This window comes from Aphidius gifuensis, linkage group LG5, assembly GCF_014905175.1.
Source record: "Aphidius gifuensis isolate YNYX2018 linkage group LG5, ASM1490517v1, whole genome shotgun sequence".
NCBI lineage: Eukaryota > Metazoa > Arthropoda > Insecta > Hymenoptera > Braconidae > Aphidius > Aphidius gifuensis.
This window is the reverse complement of record NC_057792.1, coordinates 3930688-3953049: the sequence shown is the minus strand read 5'-3', so window position 1 is coordinate 3953049 and position 22362 is coordinate 3930688. Positions and strand designations below refer to the sequence as shown.

At 22.8% G+C, this 22362-nt stretch overlaps 1 protein-coding gene across 7 annotated transcripts in view; it reads right to left on the bottom strand.

Annotated features, from left to right (window-relative positions):
- Window positions 1-715: 715 nt before the first annotated feature.
- The window catches only part of LOC122856916 (transcription factor AP-2-epsilon), a 112194-nt gene continuing 90547 nt past the window's right edge, over window positions 716-22362 (bottom strand). For 5 of the 7 annotated variants that reach the window (XM_044158823.1, XM_044158822.1, XM_044158825.1 and 2 more), the window contains 8 exons: window positions 18078-18455; window positions 12840-13046; window positions 12113-12164; window positions 7048-7249; window positions 4652-4770; window positions 2121-2262; window positions 1852-2023; window positions 716-1778 (listed from right to left, as the gene is read on the bottom strand). In XM_044158823.1, coding sequence (XP_044014758.1) covers window positions 1641-1778; window positions 1852-2023; window positions 2121-2262; window positions 4652-4770; window positions 7048-7249; window positions 12113-12164; window positions 12840-13046; window positions 18078-18455 — 1410 coding nt within the window. In that variant the 3' untranslated portion in view covers window positions 716-1640. Of the gene's footprint in view, window positions 1779-1851; window positions 2024-2120; window positions 2263-4651; window positions 4771-7047; window positions 7250-12112; window positions 12165-12839; window positions 13047-18077; window positions 18456-19570; window positions 20325-22362 lie in introns of those variants that run through there. The other 2 variants (XM_044158826.1, XM_044158820.1) reach the window with 2 other exon arrangements.

Sequence of the window (22362 nt, the reverse complement as noted above, 5' to 3'; positions counted from 1 at the left end):
TGTCCAAGTATATATACAAATTATATTGGATATTTAATTATAAACAATTTCCAATATATATACATTTTTAAAAAATTTATAATTCTTACAATTTTAAATAACTTAAAAAATTTTTCTCTTTTATATTTGGACTTTCATGAGTAAATAAATATATTTAAATAAATCAATTTGTTTAAAAATTTCAGTAACTACAATAATTTTAGATAAAAAAAAATTTAAATGAGAAATATTATTTTGTTCATTTCCAACAAAAGAAAAAATAAAATGTGACATTATTAAAATTGAATTAAAATTTGACAATGTATGAATTATATCACATGAAAGATTTAAATGCTCTGTACATTGTTGCTCTCAAGTTATTTAATAATTATTTATTTACTCTATTTAATTATTATATATTTTTTTTATTTACTTATTTTTATTTTTGTAAATTGTGTTACCTTTGAAACTTAATGTTTACTTTTAAGTATAATGTGTATCTATGCGATATGTCGCAAATTGGACTGATTATACCGATGTGATTTCTTTTCTCTATTTCGTAATTTAATATAATTTTTTTGTTTTTAAAATATTATATTAAAAGAAACAAAAAATTATAAAATATCGTCCTATATTTTGCACACAATTGGCACGAAAATTGGCACGCTATTTATTATTTATTATTAATTAATTTTCAATGGCAAGTATTTATTTAATTATTTTTTTTTTATTGGCACTACTATTGCTGAACAATATTTTTAATTTTCAATCTTATAATTCGTCATTGTTTGAACTAACGAGGAAGAAATCCCATCACTGTTTTTTTTTGTTCTACGTATGAATTAAAATAATTTATGAATTTTTATAATAAAAAAATGATAATTAATTAAAATGATATAATAAAGAAAATAAAAAAAATAAATTTATTATTAAAAGAGAGCTAGTTAAGATGATATACATACACATTTAGATTTAAACTTTTTTTTTTTTTAACGAATATATTAAGCTGTTAGAGCTTTAATACAATTTGAGTATGTATATCACAAATGCTATATCTAAATTTAAAAATACACAATTTACGATTAATAATATAGCACTTTTTTTTTTTAGGGCTTTGTAAAACATGAAAACAACTAATAATATTTACAATTTTTAATTTTCTTTTTTTTATCTTTTTAAGTAAAATTAATAATAAAATCAATTGATATGGTCCAGGTATCTCTCAAGCTGAGATTTTTATATTTTTTCTTTGAATAATTATTATTTTAATTTTATAATTTTAACCACATTTTGACATAATTTCATATCAATATTAACGACATATGCCATTGTGATTTAATTTAAATATTTATACAATTGTATTATTTTAAAAATTATTATTACTCTTTATTTTTTTTTCAATAGTTTAATTATTTATTTAAATATTCAAATTTTTTTGTTTTTTTTTTTTTAAATTTAATCTCCGTTAATTTTTTATCTATCATTATTTGAGATAAATTATTCGTTGGATTGACCAGCCAACCTCCATGTGCACAAACTTATAAAGTCATTCATATATGAATAACAAAATTTATTTATTAATATCTTTTTTTTTAATTATTGTAGGGCCAAGAATCGCTTATTGATGTTACCATATTTGAGGTAGGCGGGTCCTCTGAACGTCACTTTTTCATATCATTCATTAAATTACCATCTTTATTTTTATTACCATCAAGACCAGATTGTTGACTGCTTGTAACACCACCACTATTTCCTGGATATATTTTTTCCAAATGATTCAATGATTCATTTAAAATTCTCTGTAAATTAAAATTAATATTTAAGAAAAAATCAAGCAAGTTAAAAATATATATTATTTAAAATTTAAATTACCTGAAATGCTGTTAGTGCAGCAATTATTGCTGGACTACCAAATCCATGTGATAATAATGAAAAATTTGTTAAATGTCTTTGTACACTTGGTTCCAAAATATGAGGCGGTCTTGTGTTGCAAAGTGGTGATCTATCATGATTAAGTATATCCACCAATTCTTTGGTAATTTGTCTGTTGATAAAAAATAATATTATATAAATAATTATCAATTAATTTTTTTGTTTTAAAATAATATATATTAATTATTAAAAAATTTATTATTACTCACTTGGTGGCATGAAGAAGTTCTTTTCTTCTGTATGAATCTTGTGGTTCACAGTGTTGTCGACTAAGGTATTCAGCAACAGGCTTTGCCGGAAATTCATTCTCACAAATATATCCAAAATCTCTGGCAAGGTGAATAGCCTCACCTGAAAAAATAATAATAAATAACAATTTAATAAAATACGTATTAAAAGCGTGCCACTTTCGACTCGTCTCACGACACGATAACATACATGTAAGATGATTTTTTTTTTTTCAACTCTTTAATTTTTATATATTTTTACTTTTTTTTTTTTAACAATATTTTATCTCATAATTTACGTAAAATTATCAAGATTTTTTTATGTGATATAAATAATTACATTTATAGATTTTTATATTTAAAAAAAAAAAATATTTATTTATGTGTTTTTAATATTTTTTTTTTTCGTTTTATTTTTCTTGATGAAGGAATTTCAAACTGTTCTCAGTGGTTTGCCAAGTTCTTGTGTTGTTAGTTATGTTACTAGTGTGTATATATAGGGTAACAAACACGAGTGACATGTGTCATGTTGTGACGACAAGAGACACGATAATGATTCTACTTGTGAGTGTCGTTCTTGGCATCTCTCGATAAATTTATCCATCTTCTTGGCAATGGAAAGTTGCCAAGAACATTGATAAAAAAAAAAACAATCACATATATATTATATCTTGACCAAAATATTGATAATAAAAAACGTGTTTATATATTTTTTATTTGAAATAAAAATTTGTTAAGTACAGAGAAAAGAATTTATTTTATATATAAAAATAAATTGATTTAATTGATTATTACAAATGTATAAAAGGAAAAAAAAAAAAAAAAATCTATTATAAATAATTGTAGCTTGTTATAACAACAAAGAAAAAAAAAATTAATAGTAAAATTTTAAATTGAAGGCAGTGAAAAATAACTCGAAAGCATGATAATAATTTGGGGTTGCGTCTAAAACGTGATCGACAATTTTCATATACAAATTCATCACACACAAAATTCCAAAAGGGATATTTAAATTTTCACCCTTAAAAACATCCCTATTTCATCTCTCAAAAATATATAACAAATTATTTTCAGAATAATTTTTCAATGTAATAATATAAAATAATAAAATTTAATTAAACTTTGGCAATAAATATATTCATATAATTATCAATTTATTGAAATCAATATAAATGCAATAAATCACACATCGTTTGAAAGAGCATTCAATGAACTTTCTATATTTTTACCATATAAACCAATTAATTTTGATTAATTAATACACAAGATAATTATCAAATGAAAAATATTTCAAGATGTTATTTTATCTATTTAATTTTTCATTCTTTTCATGTATTAATTTTTTTTTTTTTTCGTTTTTAGGTCAAATAAAAATTTATTTAAATAACTATTAGTTGATTGGATTTTTTTTTCTTTTTTTTCTAATGACTAATGGTATTTTTATATATGATATTCAAACAAAAAGGCTATTAATATATTTTTTTTTTCTTTCATATTCTTTGTAAAAATTTAATATTACTTTTGGAGGTTTTTTATTATTTATTAAAATATATTTTTATAACAGTGTCAATAGAATGAATATGTCACATGTAGTCAATCAGTATGTCACTTGTATTGCAAAAAAAAAAAAGTTTAAAAAATTAATAAATAAATAATAACGTTCCCACACTTTCGCAGTTAAGAAACAACAAGTAACATATATTTACCAAAGTTAAACGTGGGCAGTATATGAAGAACATCAAGAGAAGTTTTCATCTTCAGATTTAAAAAAAAAAAATTAAATAAAAAAATTATCTTTCTTTCTCTCTCATGTCACAGTATGACACAGTGACGAGAAATAAAATTGCGGATACTTTAAAGACATTCATCAAATAGACAAAATAAAAAAATGAGGGCATTTCTTATTCATTTGAGATGAATAAAAGCGTGGGTGTTTGAGATACATAATGCCATAAAAAAAAAAAAAAATTTTAAAAGATTATATTTCTTAGCTTTTGCAGGTGTATTATCTGTCGTTTATTTATTATTCTCACAAAATTAACGACAGTCATTTACAGTTAATTTTAAAAATATTTAATTTTTAATAAATGTGTTTTTTTTTTTTTTTTATTTGATAATAAATAAATAAAAATAGAAAAATGATTAATAGAAAGATAAAAAATAAATAAAGAGGGTAAATAATAGCCTTAAGGGGTTTTTCGATTAATTGTGTTTGTTATTTTTGTTATAGAGACAAGTTAAATAAGATAAAAAAATTAAACCGAGTGTTTTACGTTTATTCATTGGCCATAAATTATAATCAACATTTTAAATAATAATAATAAAAAAATATATATGATGATATACACAAACAAACTACAATGACGTTGTTAAAAATATAGAAGACTCAGTGTACATTGATTAACACACTGGCAGCTTTCAAGAAAAAAAAAAAAAAAAAATTAAACCTCAATATAACAAACTGACATTTCAATCAGTGTTTTATGTAGCTTTGATATTTTTATTAAACTTACCTTCAACTAGAGACGTTAAAAGAGTAACATTAGCAGCCTTCCTTCTTCCAGCTGGTAAATTTAATCCAATCTTTTCTAATTTTTCTCTCAATAATCTACCTCCATTTTTAGACTTGGCCCTGCAACAAACAAAAAAAAAAATTTTATAATTTAAAAATAATAATAAATCAGATTGATTACACAAAAAAAAATTGGTCCAAAAAGCATAATAAACATAATAACAATACAATATAAAGAACAAAAAAAAAATAGTTAAAATAATTATAATAATTTGTGTGTAAGCAATGTCATTTAGTATATACTGTGAGACATAAAGACTTTTCATATTGAATCATTTATCATCTTGGTTATAACGGTCCACCAAAGTCGGTAATATATACCACCTATATATTTAAATTGTCATATATACTTGGATGAAATTAACAAAAAAAAAAAAAATATAAATGAATAAATAAAGAAACAAATAAGCATCAACGAAATTAATTACCCACAGTGTATCATTTTTTAAAGTATATATTTTTTTTCTTATTTATTTTCATATAGTTTATGATTATTATGGTTATTATTATTAACGAGCCGACGTGATTTTAAGCATACTTCAGTCATTATCGGATCATTGTCTTGAAAACGTAACGTTCTCAGATCTTGTTCGTATTTAAGGACCTATTTCTTACTCTGTCTTTTAGTATTTTAGTATTTTATTTCTCTCATTCATTTTTTTTTTTTATATATTATTATTTTTTTGCGATTAATTCTGATTGCAGATTCTTGACTCAAATATACACCAGTAGTTGTACATCAGATCGTTAAATGTTTTTTTAATTTTTTTTCAACGAAGGCACGATCATCTCATTTACAACGATGATTTTATTTATATATATATATATATGAAATCATGTAATATTGGGCAAAATATTTTCACATAATGAAGACTTAATCGGTGGATTAAAGTATATATATAATATTGCGTAATAAGTATAAAGGTTGATGAGATAAATGGATGAGAAAATTTTAATGGTCCAATTTCTGAGAATTTTATTTTATTTTTTTTCCATGATTTTTTTACGCTTCTGGTTTGTGTATTATTTTTTTGTACTTTGATATTTTTTAATTATTTAAAAGTAATTTTTAATGGAAAATGAATAATTTTTTTTTCAAATTGATTAGATGCACCTACTTGCAGTTATATTTTAATTCAATATAATAAATTATATAAAATTCAAATATTTATGAGTTATTATTTGAAGGGTAAATTGTTTGATTATTTTTACAGCTATTTTTAAAATTTTTTTTATGGGCTACTGACATGTTGAGATAAAATTAACATAAATTAAATCACATGCTTTCTAACGATATTCAAATATATTTAAAATTAGTTCATCCATATTGTGATAAATTTAAAAGAAAAAAAAAAAAAAATTTACAATAATACCCTTGAGGCAAAAAATCATAATTTAATAATAATAAAATTAAAACGGAAGTTTAATTATATGATTTTAAAAATATTTGCTTATAATAATTGGCCTATCACTTGTGTACAAGATTTTATAAGTCAAGGAATTTATATATAACATAAAACATAGAATTTTCTCAATAATAAATTTATATTTTTTTTTTACCTCGAGGCAGTTAGCCAAAAGGATAAAAAAAAAAAAAAAATACAACCCCATTATTTGTAAATCAGTGAAAAATAATTAAGCATCAAATTGTATTTTTAAAAAATTATTTTGATAAATTTATATTAGATAAATAATGATATATAAAAAATTGGAAAAATGATTTTACTTGGCTGCTTTTTAAAATAATAATTTATGCAAATATGCAGAAACTTTTTTTATTTTTACTTTTCTTTATGGTTGATAGTCAATTTATCCACCCGAAGTTGTCTTCTTGCAAGAAGTGGTGTATGATAAAGCATTGCGTAATGGATAGTTTACTGACCAAGAAAAAAAATTCAGTCTGATCAGATAAAAGACATCCAAGTTCCTGGGAAAGTTATAAATCAAGGGGCTGTCTGTCGAAGTTTGTGTGTGCTTTTAACCGTCGGGTGGTACACACACACACATACATACACAAGGCGTTATAAAAAAAAAGAAAAAAAAAATCCGGTATATTAATTTACCGTTAGATAAAACCGTTATGGTAAGCCCACTCTCAACTTGGACCTTACTTTTCACATATACACATAGTTTTTCGTTTTTTTTTTCATTGCTATTATTTCATGCTAATTTGATACACAAAAAAAAAAAATTAATAACTAATAGAAATTATCATCATCATATTTGATTTAAAAACATCATAATCAATGAGAATAAAGTGGCTTATATTTTTTATAATATATAAAAGTATATATATTTTAATTGTTAACACGTGACTTTTGAAAATTTTAAAATTACCTTCTAAGTACACCACCAAGAAGACTTGCATTTAGACATTCTGGTGGTGATAATCGTCTTTGTACCTCGGCGACAGTGACTTTGTACTTGCTGGTGCTGCTTAATAATGACAATCTTCCTGGTACTGAACAAAAAACATCAGCTGATTGTGTGTTGCCTGACAGCATTCCCTTTTCACCTCGATCTGACTGTTTCATATTGTCTGAAAAAAAAAATATATCATATATATATAAATTAGTAAAAATATATTATTTAACTGTGAGTAAATATGAAAATTTTAAGTAGAAAATACAGTATTTGATCAGACAAATATAGTAATATTATTTAACTATTTGGCTTATAAGTTTTTGGGTATTTTGATTCAATATTGGTAAACAGTTATTGCATCGTAAGATGTTGCTGATGGAATGCTTAATATTAAAAGAGATACGGTCAAAGCATATTACCATGTATTTTGAAACATGATCTTAGGTCCAGTTTTATATATGTATATTCAACGTCCAACAAAAGGATGAATATGACCCCTTGAATATAACCCTCGAGCAATTCAAATTATTTTCTCATAGTTTTTTAAAAAAAATTTTATCATTTTTTGTTTTTATTTATTTGCATATTTAAAAGATAAAATAAATAATAAATAAAAGTTAAAAAAATATATATTCTCGAGTACAGCACAAGTTACTTGAAAAAAATAATTAAAATATTCAAAATATTTTTCTTTTTTTTTTGCATGGCTAAGAGATAATATATAAATAACAAGTTGACAAATAAATAAAATAGATAAATTATGAAAAAAAAATATTATCAAGTACAGCACAAGTTATTTAAATCATCAAAGTCAGTCAAAATAAAGAGAAAAATAAATATATATTTCAATTCCTGTTTAAAATATATCATTTTTAAGTGATTTAACTGTTTCAACTAGTGACAAGCGATCTTCAATTCTCAATCATTTTTTAAAGTTGTTTTTACTATTAGACTGTTACGTTTGAATGTCAGATGTCGATCAATCCACATGTTAAAATAAAATTAAAAAATAAAAAAAAACACACACACACAAGGTAATAAATAAAAATATAAAATGAAAAAAAAAAAATTATTATTTGTTGCAAGAAAGCATTCACTTATTTCGTAAGCTCAGTATTATATTATTTACCGTCAGAAAATTTATTATTTTTTTTTTTTTAGAGTTTAAAATACAGCCCCTCAACCTCAGGCATAAACCCTCAGGCAAGCACGTGCTAAAACTTTTTTTTTTTTTTTAAATATATTAATTTATTTTTTACTATTTTTATTTTTTTTTTTTTTATTAATTACAAATCATCGATCGAGTAGTGATTAATTTTTTTTTTATGTATATGCGTTATTAATTGAAAGTTTAAAATCAACAAGACAACAACCAGGTGTGAGAGAACCTTTCGTTATTTTCTTTTAAAAAAAAAAAAAATAAAAGTATTTGCTAAAATTGTAGCTAGTTTTTTTAGTAATATTTTCGGGCTTTTATTGAAGTAATAGATATTAAAATTTGTGTTGTGCTATTATTATAATTTACAGGGATAAAAAATTTGGCACTTGAATGAGTGATGTCTGTGGCAATTAATATCTATAAGCTTATAATTTTCATGGAAGAGAATAACAAACGATACTAAAAAAAATATCAACCCGAAATTAAACCTAATATATCATATTTTATTTTTTTGCCAATAAAATTTTGTAATTGATCAAATAATATACAATTAAGCATGATGAAAGTTGCATACATTAGATCCTTTTTTTTTTATCAAATTTTTTATTAATATCCTCTTTATGTATTTGATTATTAAGCAATACTTTTTGAACGTTTCTAATCGAGTGGTCACGGTCAATCTAATATTGCGCTGATCATCATCCGGATGTTAGCCCAAAAATATAAAAAAACCATTTGAATAATACATAAATGAGAAAATTTTTTTAGATTAATTTAAATTAAACATCTGCCCCTTTTTTATATTAAACCTGATTTTAAAAATTCTATATATCTTGAGATTTATTTTCTTTTTACCCGACTGATTAATTTTTTTCAATTTTTTATTTTTCTTTTACTTGGAGCATTCATTTGGCCTTAATTGTTTATGACATTTTTTTTTTTTTGTATTTTCTTCTTATCTTTATTGAGAATTCGCTCTCGTTTTTTAGCTGGTGGATAACGAATTATTAGCCGCAGAAGTTTGTGCGTATACCCGTTAAACTTTCACGACACACATGAAAATAAAATAAAAAAATTAAATAAAAGAAAAAAAAAAACAAGGCAAATATATATATATTTGTATCGTGTGACCAAGTCGCACTATCGTTTGAGGCATCTATCTCAACTTGAACGAGATGAAATTCCATTTCGATTCCATGTGTCACGTTCGGTGTCCTGCTTGATCTCTTGCTTACGAAATTTTTTTTTTTTTAAACTCATGCATGTCTTAAAAATAAATAAAATAAATTATTTATAAAAAAAAAACATTCCCTACTTTCGTTCCCATTTTTTTTTTTTCTTTTCTATAATTTTTTTACAACGATTGACTGAAAAGTAAAAAGCAAAAAAAAGGGGAGAATAAAAAATGGAGTATGTTGAATGATTTAATTAATGATTCTAGTCCATTGATTGGCCTCGGGCGTTGTCAATGAATGAAACTTGAAAAAGAGGGGTTAAAATATCGAAAGAAAAAAAAATTCACACCCTAAATTTAAGTCATAATATCTGACCAATCACATAAAGTTAATACAAAGTCAAAAAGTTTTATCATTGGCCCTAGTTTCCGGCTGTTTTGATTGCCAAGGAAATTGTACATGTGCACACCCTAAAATATATACACTAAAAAATTATATATTTTATTTATACTTTCTCTTTTAATATTATCAACAAAATCAAATATACTTTTCAATCATTTATTCTCCTCACTTTGTCATGTCATTCATTTAAAATGAAAAATAAAATAGTATCATTATTATTATCATGATTTGTTGAAACAAGTTTTTTTCATTTTTTTTTTTTTTTGCTTATAATAGTTGCGCAAAAAAATCCTTGATAGGTGGATGATCTTTGAATATAATTTGATATGAATCATTCATAAAAAATACATTATTAATTAATAAATACCAATAACTAAAAAAAAAATATATATAATTACTATAATTATATAAATATATCCCTTGAATTTTATAACTATAAATCAATATATATTTATATATCACTTATTTTATCTCAATATATAAAATATTTATTATAAAAAAAAATTTTATCAATAAAAAAAATCTAAACATTGAATTATAAATAAAATAAATATATATTATTTTCAAACTTTGATTTTCATTTAATTATATTTTAATAAATAATATTTTCAAAATTAATATTTATGTATTTTTAAATATTACATTTCATTTGTTAAATTACCATTGTTTTATTATTAATAAAAAAAAAAAAAAAATATAATTAAACTTGCAACAATTGAGTGAAAATAATTATATATTTTTTATTATTTATAAATATATGTAGAGACGTTTGATAAGAGTGGGGACATGTGTAACGAGGCATATAATAAGCCATGATGACATACGAACAAACAGCTCGAAACAGCCATCTGTATGTTATACCCCTGTGGTGAAGTACCATCCCGAAAACTAAAACCCCGTCAAGTTTATTACAATGACAATAAAGAAATACGATACGCCCGCGGGCACACATATATGTACTATTTTTTTTATTTTATTTTTTTTTTCTTCACACCTAGAATAAAAATTGCTCACTGTATATTGGTAATTCTATAGCATTTGTACTTTACTGAATTTATTTTATTGTCATCCAGCACTCCATTATAAAATTTCTATATATTTAATATATATAACAGTGTACTCAAACGAAATAATATATTTTATTCTTTACTCTTTCAATGCGTATATACTTGATCATTTAGTTATAATGTTCATTGCACTGTGTAACTCTACCAGTGATACTTGGCTAATTTTATATATTTTTTCTTTTTTTTCACTTCTAAGAATATGTATATAAACATAATATATATCTCGATTTGTATCATTACATAATTTAACTAATTTAAGAAAGAATCTATGAGACTCAAAAGTAACTTATCATTAGAGAGAAAATACGATAATTGATTTAATCACATTTACCAAAAAAAAAAAAAAAAAAAAAAAAAATATTCAGCTCTTTTTTTGGATAGATTATTGTAATTAGCTTTATTAAATTTTATTTATTTATTTTTATATTTTACGACTTTTAAGAAGATAATATTTATTAAATTTATGGTGAAAATATATTTTATGGCACTCAAGATATTGTTGATGGTCTTGGTAATAAAATTAAAAAAAAATATATATATATTTTTAAAAATTGATTTTTAAAATTTAGTTGAATAAAAAAAATTATTCATTAATATATTTTTGAAAAAGGAAAAAAAATTATAATAATGTGTTGAATAAAAAAAAAAAAAAAAATAAGTAGGTATATAGAAACCGTTGTGGCCTAATAAGCGGGTAATCTGGCACCTTGGTGTGGTAATAACTTTTGACGTATGTATATGTGTGATTGGTACAGCCCCCATGAAATTGAGTTTCCCCTATTGTAATTCTATTCTCGATTATATGTATTTCAATGGGTGTCGTTGTGTTATTGTCATATAACAAAAAATTATAAATAATCATAAATTATATATATTATTGTTTATAAACAAACAACGAATAGAAATTATATTTTTCTTTGCTATTATTTAGTTATTTGAATGATAATTTAACAAAAAAAAAAAAATACTCTTATTTGATATAACTGGAACGCATTCGTGGTATATATGTTGCACAATTTAATCTTGTTTTAGTTTCTTTCAATGTACATTAACGTACAAATGTGTATAAAACCAGTTAGCAATTATGTATTCGAAGTATTGAGAGAAAAAAAAATTTTTTTTTTACAAGCAAAAGACAGTTAAATGTTGAGCCTATATTTTTCTGTAATTTTATTTTAATTTAATAAGAACATTAACCAGTTAATAAATAAAATAATTATGATAATAATACTCACTTTTTAAAAGAGGCAAATCATTCATAAATCCTCCATCATCGACATTTGTGTTCTGTAAAAAATATTAAAATAAAACAAAATTATTATTGTAAATATTATATATAAAACAATTATTAAATTATTCATTTCTGTAATAAATAAATTTTTAATATATATATTTTTTTTGTTATCAAAAGAAAAAAGTTTATAATAATGAAAAAAGTATAACATACATTCTATAAAGTCAAGATATTGGAAAATTATATTGAGGGATACTTTTAGAAAAATTAATAAAAGAGGGTCAAGTTATTTATTGAAATTAAATTCTTCAAATGTATATATTGAGTTTAAAATTTTTTTAATAAATTAATATTTTTTTTTCTATTGAAGTAAAAAACAATCAATAAAAGCAAATTTAATATTAAAAATTATTATTAAAATTTTTTCATTTAAAATTTAAATTGAATTATATATTAAAAATTTATTTATTAAAATTCATATTATTTATTTATTTATTATTTTTTTATGATATAATAATAATAATAAATATATAAATAATTTTCTTCTTCATCTATTAAAAAATTATTACAATCAATAGGACAATAATGACTATTGATATTTCAATTTTTAAATATTTTTTTTTTCAAATTAATATAATAAAATATATTAAAAAAAAAAAAAAAAAATATTTAATAATTAATAATTAATTAATTAATAAATAAATAAAGTGATTGTTCATTGTACGTACATCATCGCTCACCTGAGTGTCGTCAACGAGATTTGAATGTAGACCAAGGTCAGTTTGATCAAGTCCAGGTTGTGGTAAAAGTGCATCCGGACGTCTTACACCATATTCAACACCCCGTCCATTTCCTCCACCGCCACCACCACCTCCACCACCACCCCCAGCACTTCCACGACTTCCATCATATGGAAAAGATGCGTGCATATTCGTCTAAAATTAAATAAATTATTTTTATATTAATTAATTTACTATTATTTTTTTTATAAATATATATATTTAAAATTTAGTTGAATTATATTTCCAATTATTTTATGATCAATTTAATCGACAAGTTGATGACATCATTGTTATATTTTAAATAAAAAATAATAATAAAACAACAGTGAATTATTTGTATATTTTTTTTTTAATTTTTAATTTACTTATTGTGGCACAACATGAGACTGGATAGATCGATCGATTGGATTTTGTCGATCAAAGTGACATGCAAAAGTTTGATGAAAATCATACAAAGCCTCATGTCGATGACTCTGAAGAATTGGCGGTATATACCAATTTACTCAAGCAAATGAGATTCCATTAAGATAAGAGTACTAGTGAATATTCTTGTTTTATTTTTATTTTTTAATACTTTTTTTTTTTTATTTATATATTTATCTCAGGTCATTCGACATCATTCAAAATGAATCGATAATTATTATTACTGAACCGTTTTTATATACAACATGCGTGTTTTCAAATCCATGCAGAATCAAAAAACTTGTATGCCTTAATATTTGTAATATAAATATATATCTATATACACACTTTACATGTGCAAAAATAAAAAAAATAAAAAAATTTCATACTCATGTTATACTCATGGTACATGATAAAAAAAAAAATTTTTAATTCAAAATAAAAAATATAAAAATAATCACGTATATATTAAAAATAAAAAAAAAAAATAAGATGCTGTAAGATAATGACTTTCCAAAGAGTTAAATGAAAAAAAAATAAAAACGCAATATTTATCTATTCATTCTTCGTACTTGGGATTATATTATTATTTTTTTTTTTTAATTTGCAATATTTTATAATTTTTTATTTGTGGTTTTATTGTTGTTTTTTTATTTTCATTTATTTATATATAAATTTTTTATATTTTTGTTAAGAGACATTTTACAACTTCTCACGGATTTTTTTTTTTTATTTTTGTATTTTTGCAGAAGCAGGAAAAAAAATGAAAAAAAAAAGCACGTTTTACTCAGTAGCTTGAGGCAAAAGTAAAATATGCCGACGGACCAAAGATTATTATTTCACGTTTTGATGCGCGATCAACGGTTAAGATTATCAACCACTCATTCATATGAATTTAGTTGACAAAAAAAAAAACTATATATATTAAAAATTATATATGTAAAAAAATAATAATATTAAAAAATTAAAAGAAAGATTTATATCTGATATTTTTATATTTTATTGGTTGTTGTTATTTTTTTAAATTTAATTCTTTTTCGTTGTTTTATCATGATTGCCACATTTATATATGTAGTCCTGAATTGGAGGTAGCTTGACTTTCATTGGTAAATCATTGCGAAATATATATGTGATTTGTACGTAAAGCTAAATGTTTTTTTAAATCAACCAACACCACACACGTTGGTGTTTTTGAAAAAAAAAAATATATTCAAACATTAATGGTTATACGGAAGCTGTGCTACTTTTTTGTCACCCAATAAATTTTTGCTTTGATTTATCATTATTTTTGTGAAAAAATTGCTAAATAATTATACTGTATTTGTTGATTTAATATATTATTTATAATTTAATTTATAATGAAAAAAAAATAATATATTTTTGTCAATTTTAGATAATTGATGTTATTTTATTTTTATTGATAGACATAAAATCAATTGAATTTTTTAAAATTTACCTTGCGGCATAACATGAAACAATTGTTGTATATAAATATAAAAAAATTGTAATTTAAAATAATAATGAATAGCATTATATTAAAGTTAATATAATCTCTATATTACAACTCGTTCAACTTGGAATTTAAAGCTCTCGAAGGATAGCGTGATATATAAAAGATTAAATTTTGTATAAGTAGCTATTTGAAAATACCATTTCTTTTCTTTATGAATAAAAAAAAAAAAATATATTAATATTATATAAAATGTAAAATTAAATAATAAAAAATCTATAAATTTAAAATTGATAAATAAAAATTTGATCTGTTTATTAATTTTGATACTAGGTATTTATATATCATTTGATACATTTGTATTCTTGGAATAAAACTTTCACAAATTAAAAAATAAAAAAATAAAAATAATTGTAATAATAAAAAATAATATAATAAAAGTGTTAATTAACTGGCGGGCGGGTAAGTAGCTGAGGACTATTCGACTTGTATCTCACCTTGGTTATAAATTGATGAAACTACAGTGTGGACTAATGAGATGAAATGTGATCGCCTTTCTCTCGTTAAAGCTCTTCCATCAGATACATACGCGAAAAAAAAAATAAATAAATATATAACTGCTATATTTATTTATTTAATTTTTAATTTATTTTTTTTTTTATCTCAACGCGTAAAGTTACAATATAAATTTTTTACGTTTAGTTATAAATTGAACTATTTATTATTATTTTTATTATTTTGATTTAAAAATGTAGATAATGTATACAATTAATCTACAATCAAGCAAGCTTTTGTCAGATGTTAAAAAATAAAATTAAAATAAAAAAATAATATATAATTAATTTTATCATTGAATTAAATCATTGTTTATTGCTAATATTAAATTTTAATTATTATCAAATATATTTATTATGTTTTTTTGTTATTTTAATGTCAGTTAAAATATAACGTGATAATTATTATTAGTGAATGTACTTATTTTAATGACATAATCTAGTCTACGAGGTATTTAAATTTTTTTTTTTTTTTTTTATGACTACTTAATAAATTGTCAACTGATAATTTTTAATTATTTATTATAATTTTTATATGACTGTAAAGTTTTAATGTTTATTTTTAAATTTAGTTATCAAGTTAATTTATTTCAACAAAATAAATATATACTAATTAAAATATAGATAAAAAATATTGGTTTTAAAAACAAACCCCAGGCAAAAAAGAAAAAAAAAAAAAAAAGTATTAATTAGTTTTACAAGATTTAATAAATAATTTAAAAATAAATATTTATAAAAAAATTATTAATGTGTTTTTAAAAAAAAGAATTTTTTACTTCAAGATAATATGACATAGTGGCTTAACATTTTTATTTTGATGATACAGACATGTATCATCAACACACAAGACAAGATTTTCCAGAGATGTGCTCTCTCGTGTTTGGGATGATTGAGAAGAATTTTTCAGTGCTTTTGAATGAACAAGCTCAAGCAGTTTAGTATAAAGCGAAAAAAAAATAAAATAAAAAAAAATTCCAGTCAACAATAATTCACAGTATGACAGGGGTTGAAAAGTAAAGTAGGGATTTTTAGGATAGTGCATAGTTTTGTATATAAAAAAATATATTTATTTTTTTTTTTTTTTTATATTTTTCAAGGATAAAGCTATTTGTTGGGGTTGGCACGAAGCACTTTGTTGATTATTGTCATTGTGTGTCTACTCGTTTCGATCTTGAACTCACCGGATGCCCGTTATCGTTCTATTATCAACTGTCAATACCTCACTCACCCCTTTCACCATTACCGCGAATCAATTTTCATTTTATTTTTAACTATTTTTTTTTTTTTCTAAATCACCGTTTAAATTTATTATTTATAAATAAACTACTTTATTATTATATTTTGTTTTTTATAATATGATTTTTTTGTTGTTAAAAGTTTATTGTTATTTTTTATTTATTCAATCCGTTATTAAATCAAATAATAAAAATTTTTTTATAACTCGTAAAACATCTTTTTCATCAACGCACGGGCCATCATTCCACTTTATCGTTGCAATTCTTGGCATATTTTGCCTCAAAGCAAATGTTCATGGCATTTACCTCGTTGGAATGTCAAAAAAGCCGGAACTTAATAAGCGAATTACTTGACGGAATATGTTGGAGGACCTCTTTTAAGTCGTTAAAAAAAAAAAAAAAAAAAGTTTTATATATAAATAAATAAACATGAATAATAATATCAAATTTTATTCATCTTTGTAAAATTTTTTGATGGCTTTTATTTAAGATAAATATAAGTTTCAAATAAATTATAAGCTTGAATTTAAAAAAAAAAAAATTTAATAAAATAGTTTTTATCAAATTTATAATAATAATAAAATTATTTTAATATAAAAAATAAAATATAGGTATATGATTTTTTTTTGTAGGATAAAGCAGATGTTGCATTTTGAAAAAAATTATTTTTACAGACACTGGACTCTTAATATTTCCGGATAAATCTCAAATTTCTGATTTTCTCTTTTAATGGTTTTTTTTTTTTTGTCAAACATGCTGCATTGGTTTTTCGCAAGCATAGTAAAATAAAAAAAAAAAAATGTATAAATAAAGCAGTCAAGTTTTTAAAATTGGGTATATTAAAGAATAAATTTTCAACGAGGAAGTTGATATACCAAGGGGGATGAATGACCGATACCAAAAGCGTCAATTACAGTAAAATTTTTTTGTCGGTCAGCTCTGTTATTACACTGCTATGTCCGGTAATCGAAAGTTCACACAGATATTTTTGTGAAAGTTTTTCAAAGCTTTATACAATTATATAAAAAAAAAAAAAATTTGATACAAGCAATAAATTGTTTTTTTTTTTTTTTCTTGAGAATATTTTTGTGGGGGACAAACACAATATAAGCACAAGAGTTGGAATTTTAAAAGAGAATTTCTGATTACTGTATAGTTATTGCACATGCATAAGATGGTCAATGGAGGGCTGACTATATTAACGGTACCTAAATTCCAATTCCCTTTATTTTATTTTTTTATTTTTATACCGTCAATTTGTGATTTACTTTTTTTTTTAATTAACCCATTTATTATTTTTTCTTTTCTCATTCTAAAAAAACAATTCACAAAACTAATAGCACAGTGTTTTTTTTTATTTAAATATTTTTTCATGATGATCATTCAATCGATCATATATAACATTTATTTTTCATTTTAAAATATTCAAATATTAATGAATTTAAAAATTAATTACTTTCATATATTACTTGTATATAACTAATGGACTTGTGATTGCGTTGATATATAAAAATAAAAAAAAAGGAATTATATAAACACTTACCACATGTATACTTTCAGGATCTCTTCTGAGATCACCAGTTCTTTGTCCAGCCGTAACAGCAGCACTAAGATGATTATAATGATGTTGATGAAGTGTATTAAGGGTTTGTGTATATGGATCACTAACAAGATAATCCAAATGTTGTGGTTGTCCAAGACCATGTTGTGGACTTGCTGGTGCATGATGATGAGTTGGAAATGGTGGTGGAAAATATGGTGGTTGAAAATCTGATGGTGTTGATAATGATGCACCACCATGATGTGGCATACCACCACCACCATTACCATTACCACGATGACCATGATGATGACCACCAGAATATGGTGATGAATTACCACCACCTAATGATGATATACCACCATGACCCGTTAAACGATCCTGTAAATAAATAAAATTATTAATTATTTTCATTTAAAAATATAATATAATCAATATATAATAAAATAGCAAATGAATGAATGATGAAATCGACATATTAAAGAATTGCTGAATAATGATTTGGTATAAATTTTTAAAAACTTTTGATTGCCAAGATGTCAAAGCAAATATCTTTCACATCATGTTCGCCAACTATCATCACGCAATAATTGAACGTTTAACAAATGTGGCCTTCATCATATTCACTCATTCAGAATGATTCACATCTTTTAATTATTATTCTATTTTGAACAATATTTATTTTTAAATAATTCAAATGGGTCATCAAGTTTTTTATTATTATATATTATTTTTAAATCAATATTATAGAAACACAATGATTATTAAATTTTTTTTTTTTTTTTTCTATTATATATTTATTTAAATTATTACGCAAAACCCAAAAATCTTATGACACGTATGTAATTTTTGGCTTAACGAATATGGTGACTTGCAAAAAAAAATATATATATGTTTTATGATTTACTGACGGTTTGCCATCAACAAGTGTTCAAATAAACACTCGAAAATAAAATACACCTTCGGTATACTGCCAAAAATGACTTGAACATATATACACTTGAATTTTTTTTTTTTTTTTAAATATACATCAGACATAGTAGACATTTACAAATTTATTTATGATAAAATTTATTTACCAACAGGTAATATTATAATATAATTGTTACGTCATTCTATTGATATATCGTTTTATGATTATTTAATTTTTTTTTAAAACTTTAACAACATCCTATTATATGCATGTTGTTTAATTTTATTTTAAAATAATTGTTATCATCTCGTGCGTTTATTTACACTTGGAAAAAAAAATATAAAATAAATCATAATCTTCGGAAAATATAGTTAAACAACATGTAAATGCGTTAATAATAAGAAAAAAAAAATTGCAGATGATTTATTTTTGATGATTGGCATTATTGTACACAAATACATAATATATTTATAAAATATATCCTTGAAATGATTATTTTAATAATATATATGTAAACGTAAATAAAAATTAAATATTTAATTTAAATTTATAGATATATTTTTTTGAAAAAAAAAAAGGTCACCTCAACCTCGATGACAGTGGTCATGTCAACATGGGGAGCATAGCAGAGTGCCAATTTGTCAACATTGGCATTCTCTGTACGCGGTGGAAACATCTCAAGAACCTCCAGTTTAATATTATATAATACGTCGAGGTTAAACCCTCAACTATAATTATAAAAATCACCACCAAGTCAATATACTTTTTAACACAAAAATAACTACCCTTTCACAATTCACCTTTTTATCAAAAAAAAAATTAATTTAAAAAAAAAAACATCACAAATAAATCACAGATTCACAATAAAATATCACGCACAATATTATATTAACTTAAATAAATAAATAAATATACACAATGATAATTTTTATAATAATTAAATTTCACAATATCATATTTAAAAAAAATATTCGACTTGTTATTACAAATCGTAATATTAAAATAATCATGATGAATAGTAAAATTAATTTTCATCAAATTTAACACAATAATTTTTCATTGACATTTGATGATAAATAATTAAATGTTATTATGAACCGACGGTGTTTTATAAACTTGATAAATTAAGTCAATAATTTTCACTGTAAAAAATAATCATTTTTAAAATTTTATAAATTCAATAATTAATATTAATTATATTATTTTTATCACAATTGATGTAATACACAAGTGTCAATGATTTTATAAATAAAAAAAAAAAAAATAAAGATAATAAAATTACAAAATTAATGTTACCATATGATACTGACACTCAAGCATCAAAAGTTATACTATGTAATGAATTTTCAAGCAAACTGGCAGACCGCTCGACTACTGTACACTTAGTCTGAGATACGAGCACGTGGCTACAAACTAGATCTCCCGCTAAATGGGGAGGAGTATACCCCCTTCTTATTCATTTATATATTATCCCCCTTGGTGATATGACCCCCCCACTATTCTTTTGACACGTTAGGCTGAACCTAGTGACTCGCGCAGATCAACAAACGGGCCATGTGAGACGCGAGTTGGGGCCGATGGAGACGCCCCTCGAGATTGAATAGGCCCACACTTTGCAGAAAGCTTCTCTTACTTTTTATATAACTTTTTTTTTACCTCTTATTTGTTTAATACATTAAATTTTATTTTGCAGAATGTCTTGGGACTTTTAACTTGATGGCTCAACTATTATATGTCTTGATGAATCAACGCGTTAGTCGTATACCAAATTAAAAAATAACATTGTGTTTATAAAAATTTAGAGTATTTTTATTTTATTTTTAAAATTCTTCAAACTGTTTTTAATTACAGCTTGTAATAATAGAAATTAATAAATGTTAATTTAAAAAAAATTTAATAAGAAATAAAATTATTTTAAGATTTTTTTTCTAAATTAAAATTTATAGATATATTTTTATGCGCGATACAACGAGCCAACAAGTAGTACAATTTTTATGTGGTCAGACTGGCCAATATCAAAAGACGTGCGGTTATATGAAAAAAGAAAAAAAAATACTGGAAAATGCCACACCCCTTTTTTTTGCAACGAATTCTGTGTATGCACCAGGATAGTTTTTTTTTTTTTTTAAATAAAATTTATTGATTGCCGATGCAAAGTAAGAAGGAACAAAAAAAAAAAAATGAAAAAAAAATTATAATATACTTGTTGTACATGAAAAATATTTTAAGATCACATTTGATTATCATTTTGCGTGGGTAAATCGATAAAATGCATAAATGCAGCTGTCAAATCTTTCACTTGTTCATTTCCGGCAAGTATTTATATATTTTTTTTTTTTTTTCAAATTTTTTTAATTCTTTATATACAATTTAAATATAAAAAAATTTTTTACACAAGTTTATTGAATGTCTTTTTATATTATTATATTTTTAATTTTGTTTTTTTTTTTTTTCGATTATGAATCTTCTTATTTATTATTTAATAAAATAATAAACACTATAGATGTTTAAATAAATTGCATGGAATATATATATTCATTGATATTTGATGTGATGTTGTGGCACGCGTGTGAACAGTGAATTTTATAGCAATAAATATTTACCTGTTTCTTTAACATGACTTTACAACCATGTTATCTGACTTGTGTCATCTTTACAGTAAATTTATTCAATGTTAAACTATTTTCAAACACTCAATGAACAATATTAAATATAAAAATTATTCTATATATTTGTTGAAAATAAAATTAAAAAAAATAAACAGATAAAAAATATCAATAAATTAAAATTATAAAAAAGCTCTAATAAATCACATTTAAAATGATAAATAAATATAATAAAAAAAAAAAATTAATAATATTCTATTTATATATATATTTTTTTAGTTTTTTATTAAATACTTGGAAAAAAAATTTTAATTTTATTCATATTGATATTTATCATCGATCTGTTGCTCACTAATCATTATTAGTTTTTTTTTAATTTTTTTTTTAATTAAAAATTGAATAAAAACAATTAAATTTTTATATGTATATATAGAAGTAGTTTGGTTGTAAACATGTAAGTGAATATAATGAAAAAAAAAAAAAAATGACAAGGCAGTCAAAAATCATACATCGGTATTTCGCATGTCGTGACAAGGCTTTTAAATTTATTGCCATAATGTTTATACATATAAAATATATTTATAATACCTATCTCAATTTTCTCCCTCACTCCTTTACATGCTCCCGGCAATAAAAAGCACCGTTACCGCACAATGTATATTATTTTGTATATGTGTACTTGGCAAAATGCGTCCGTTAGGACTTTGATTGATTTTTTATTTATTATTTATTTGAGGGATAGGTAGGCCAATACATTTGTCCACCCATA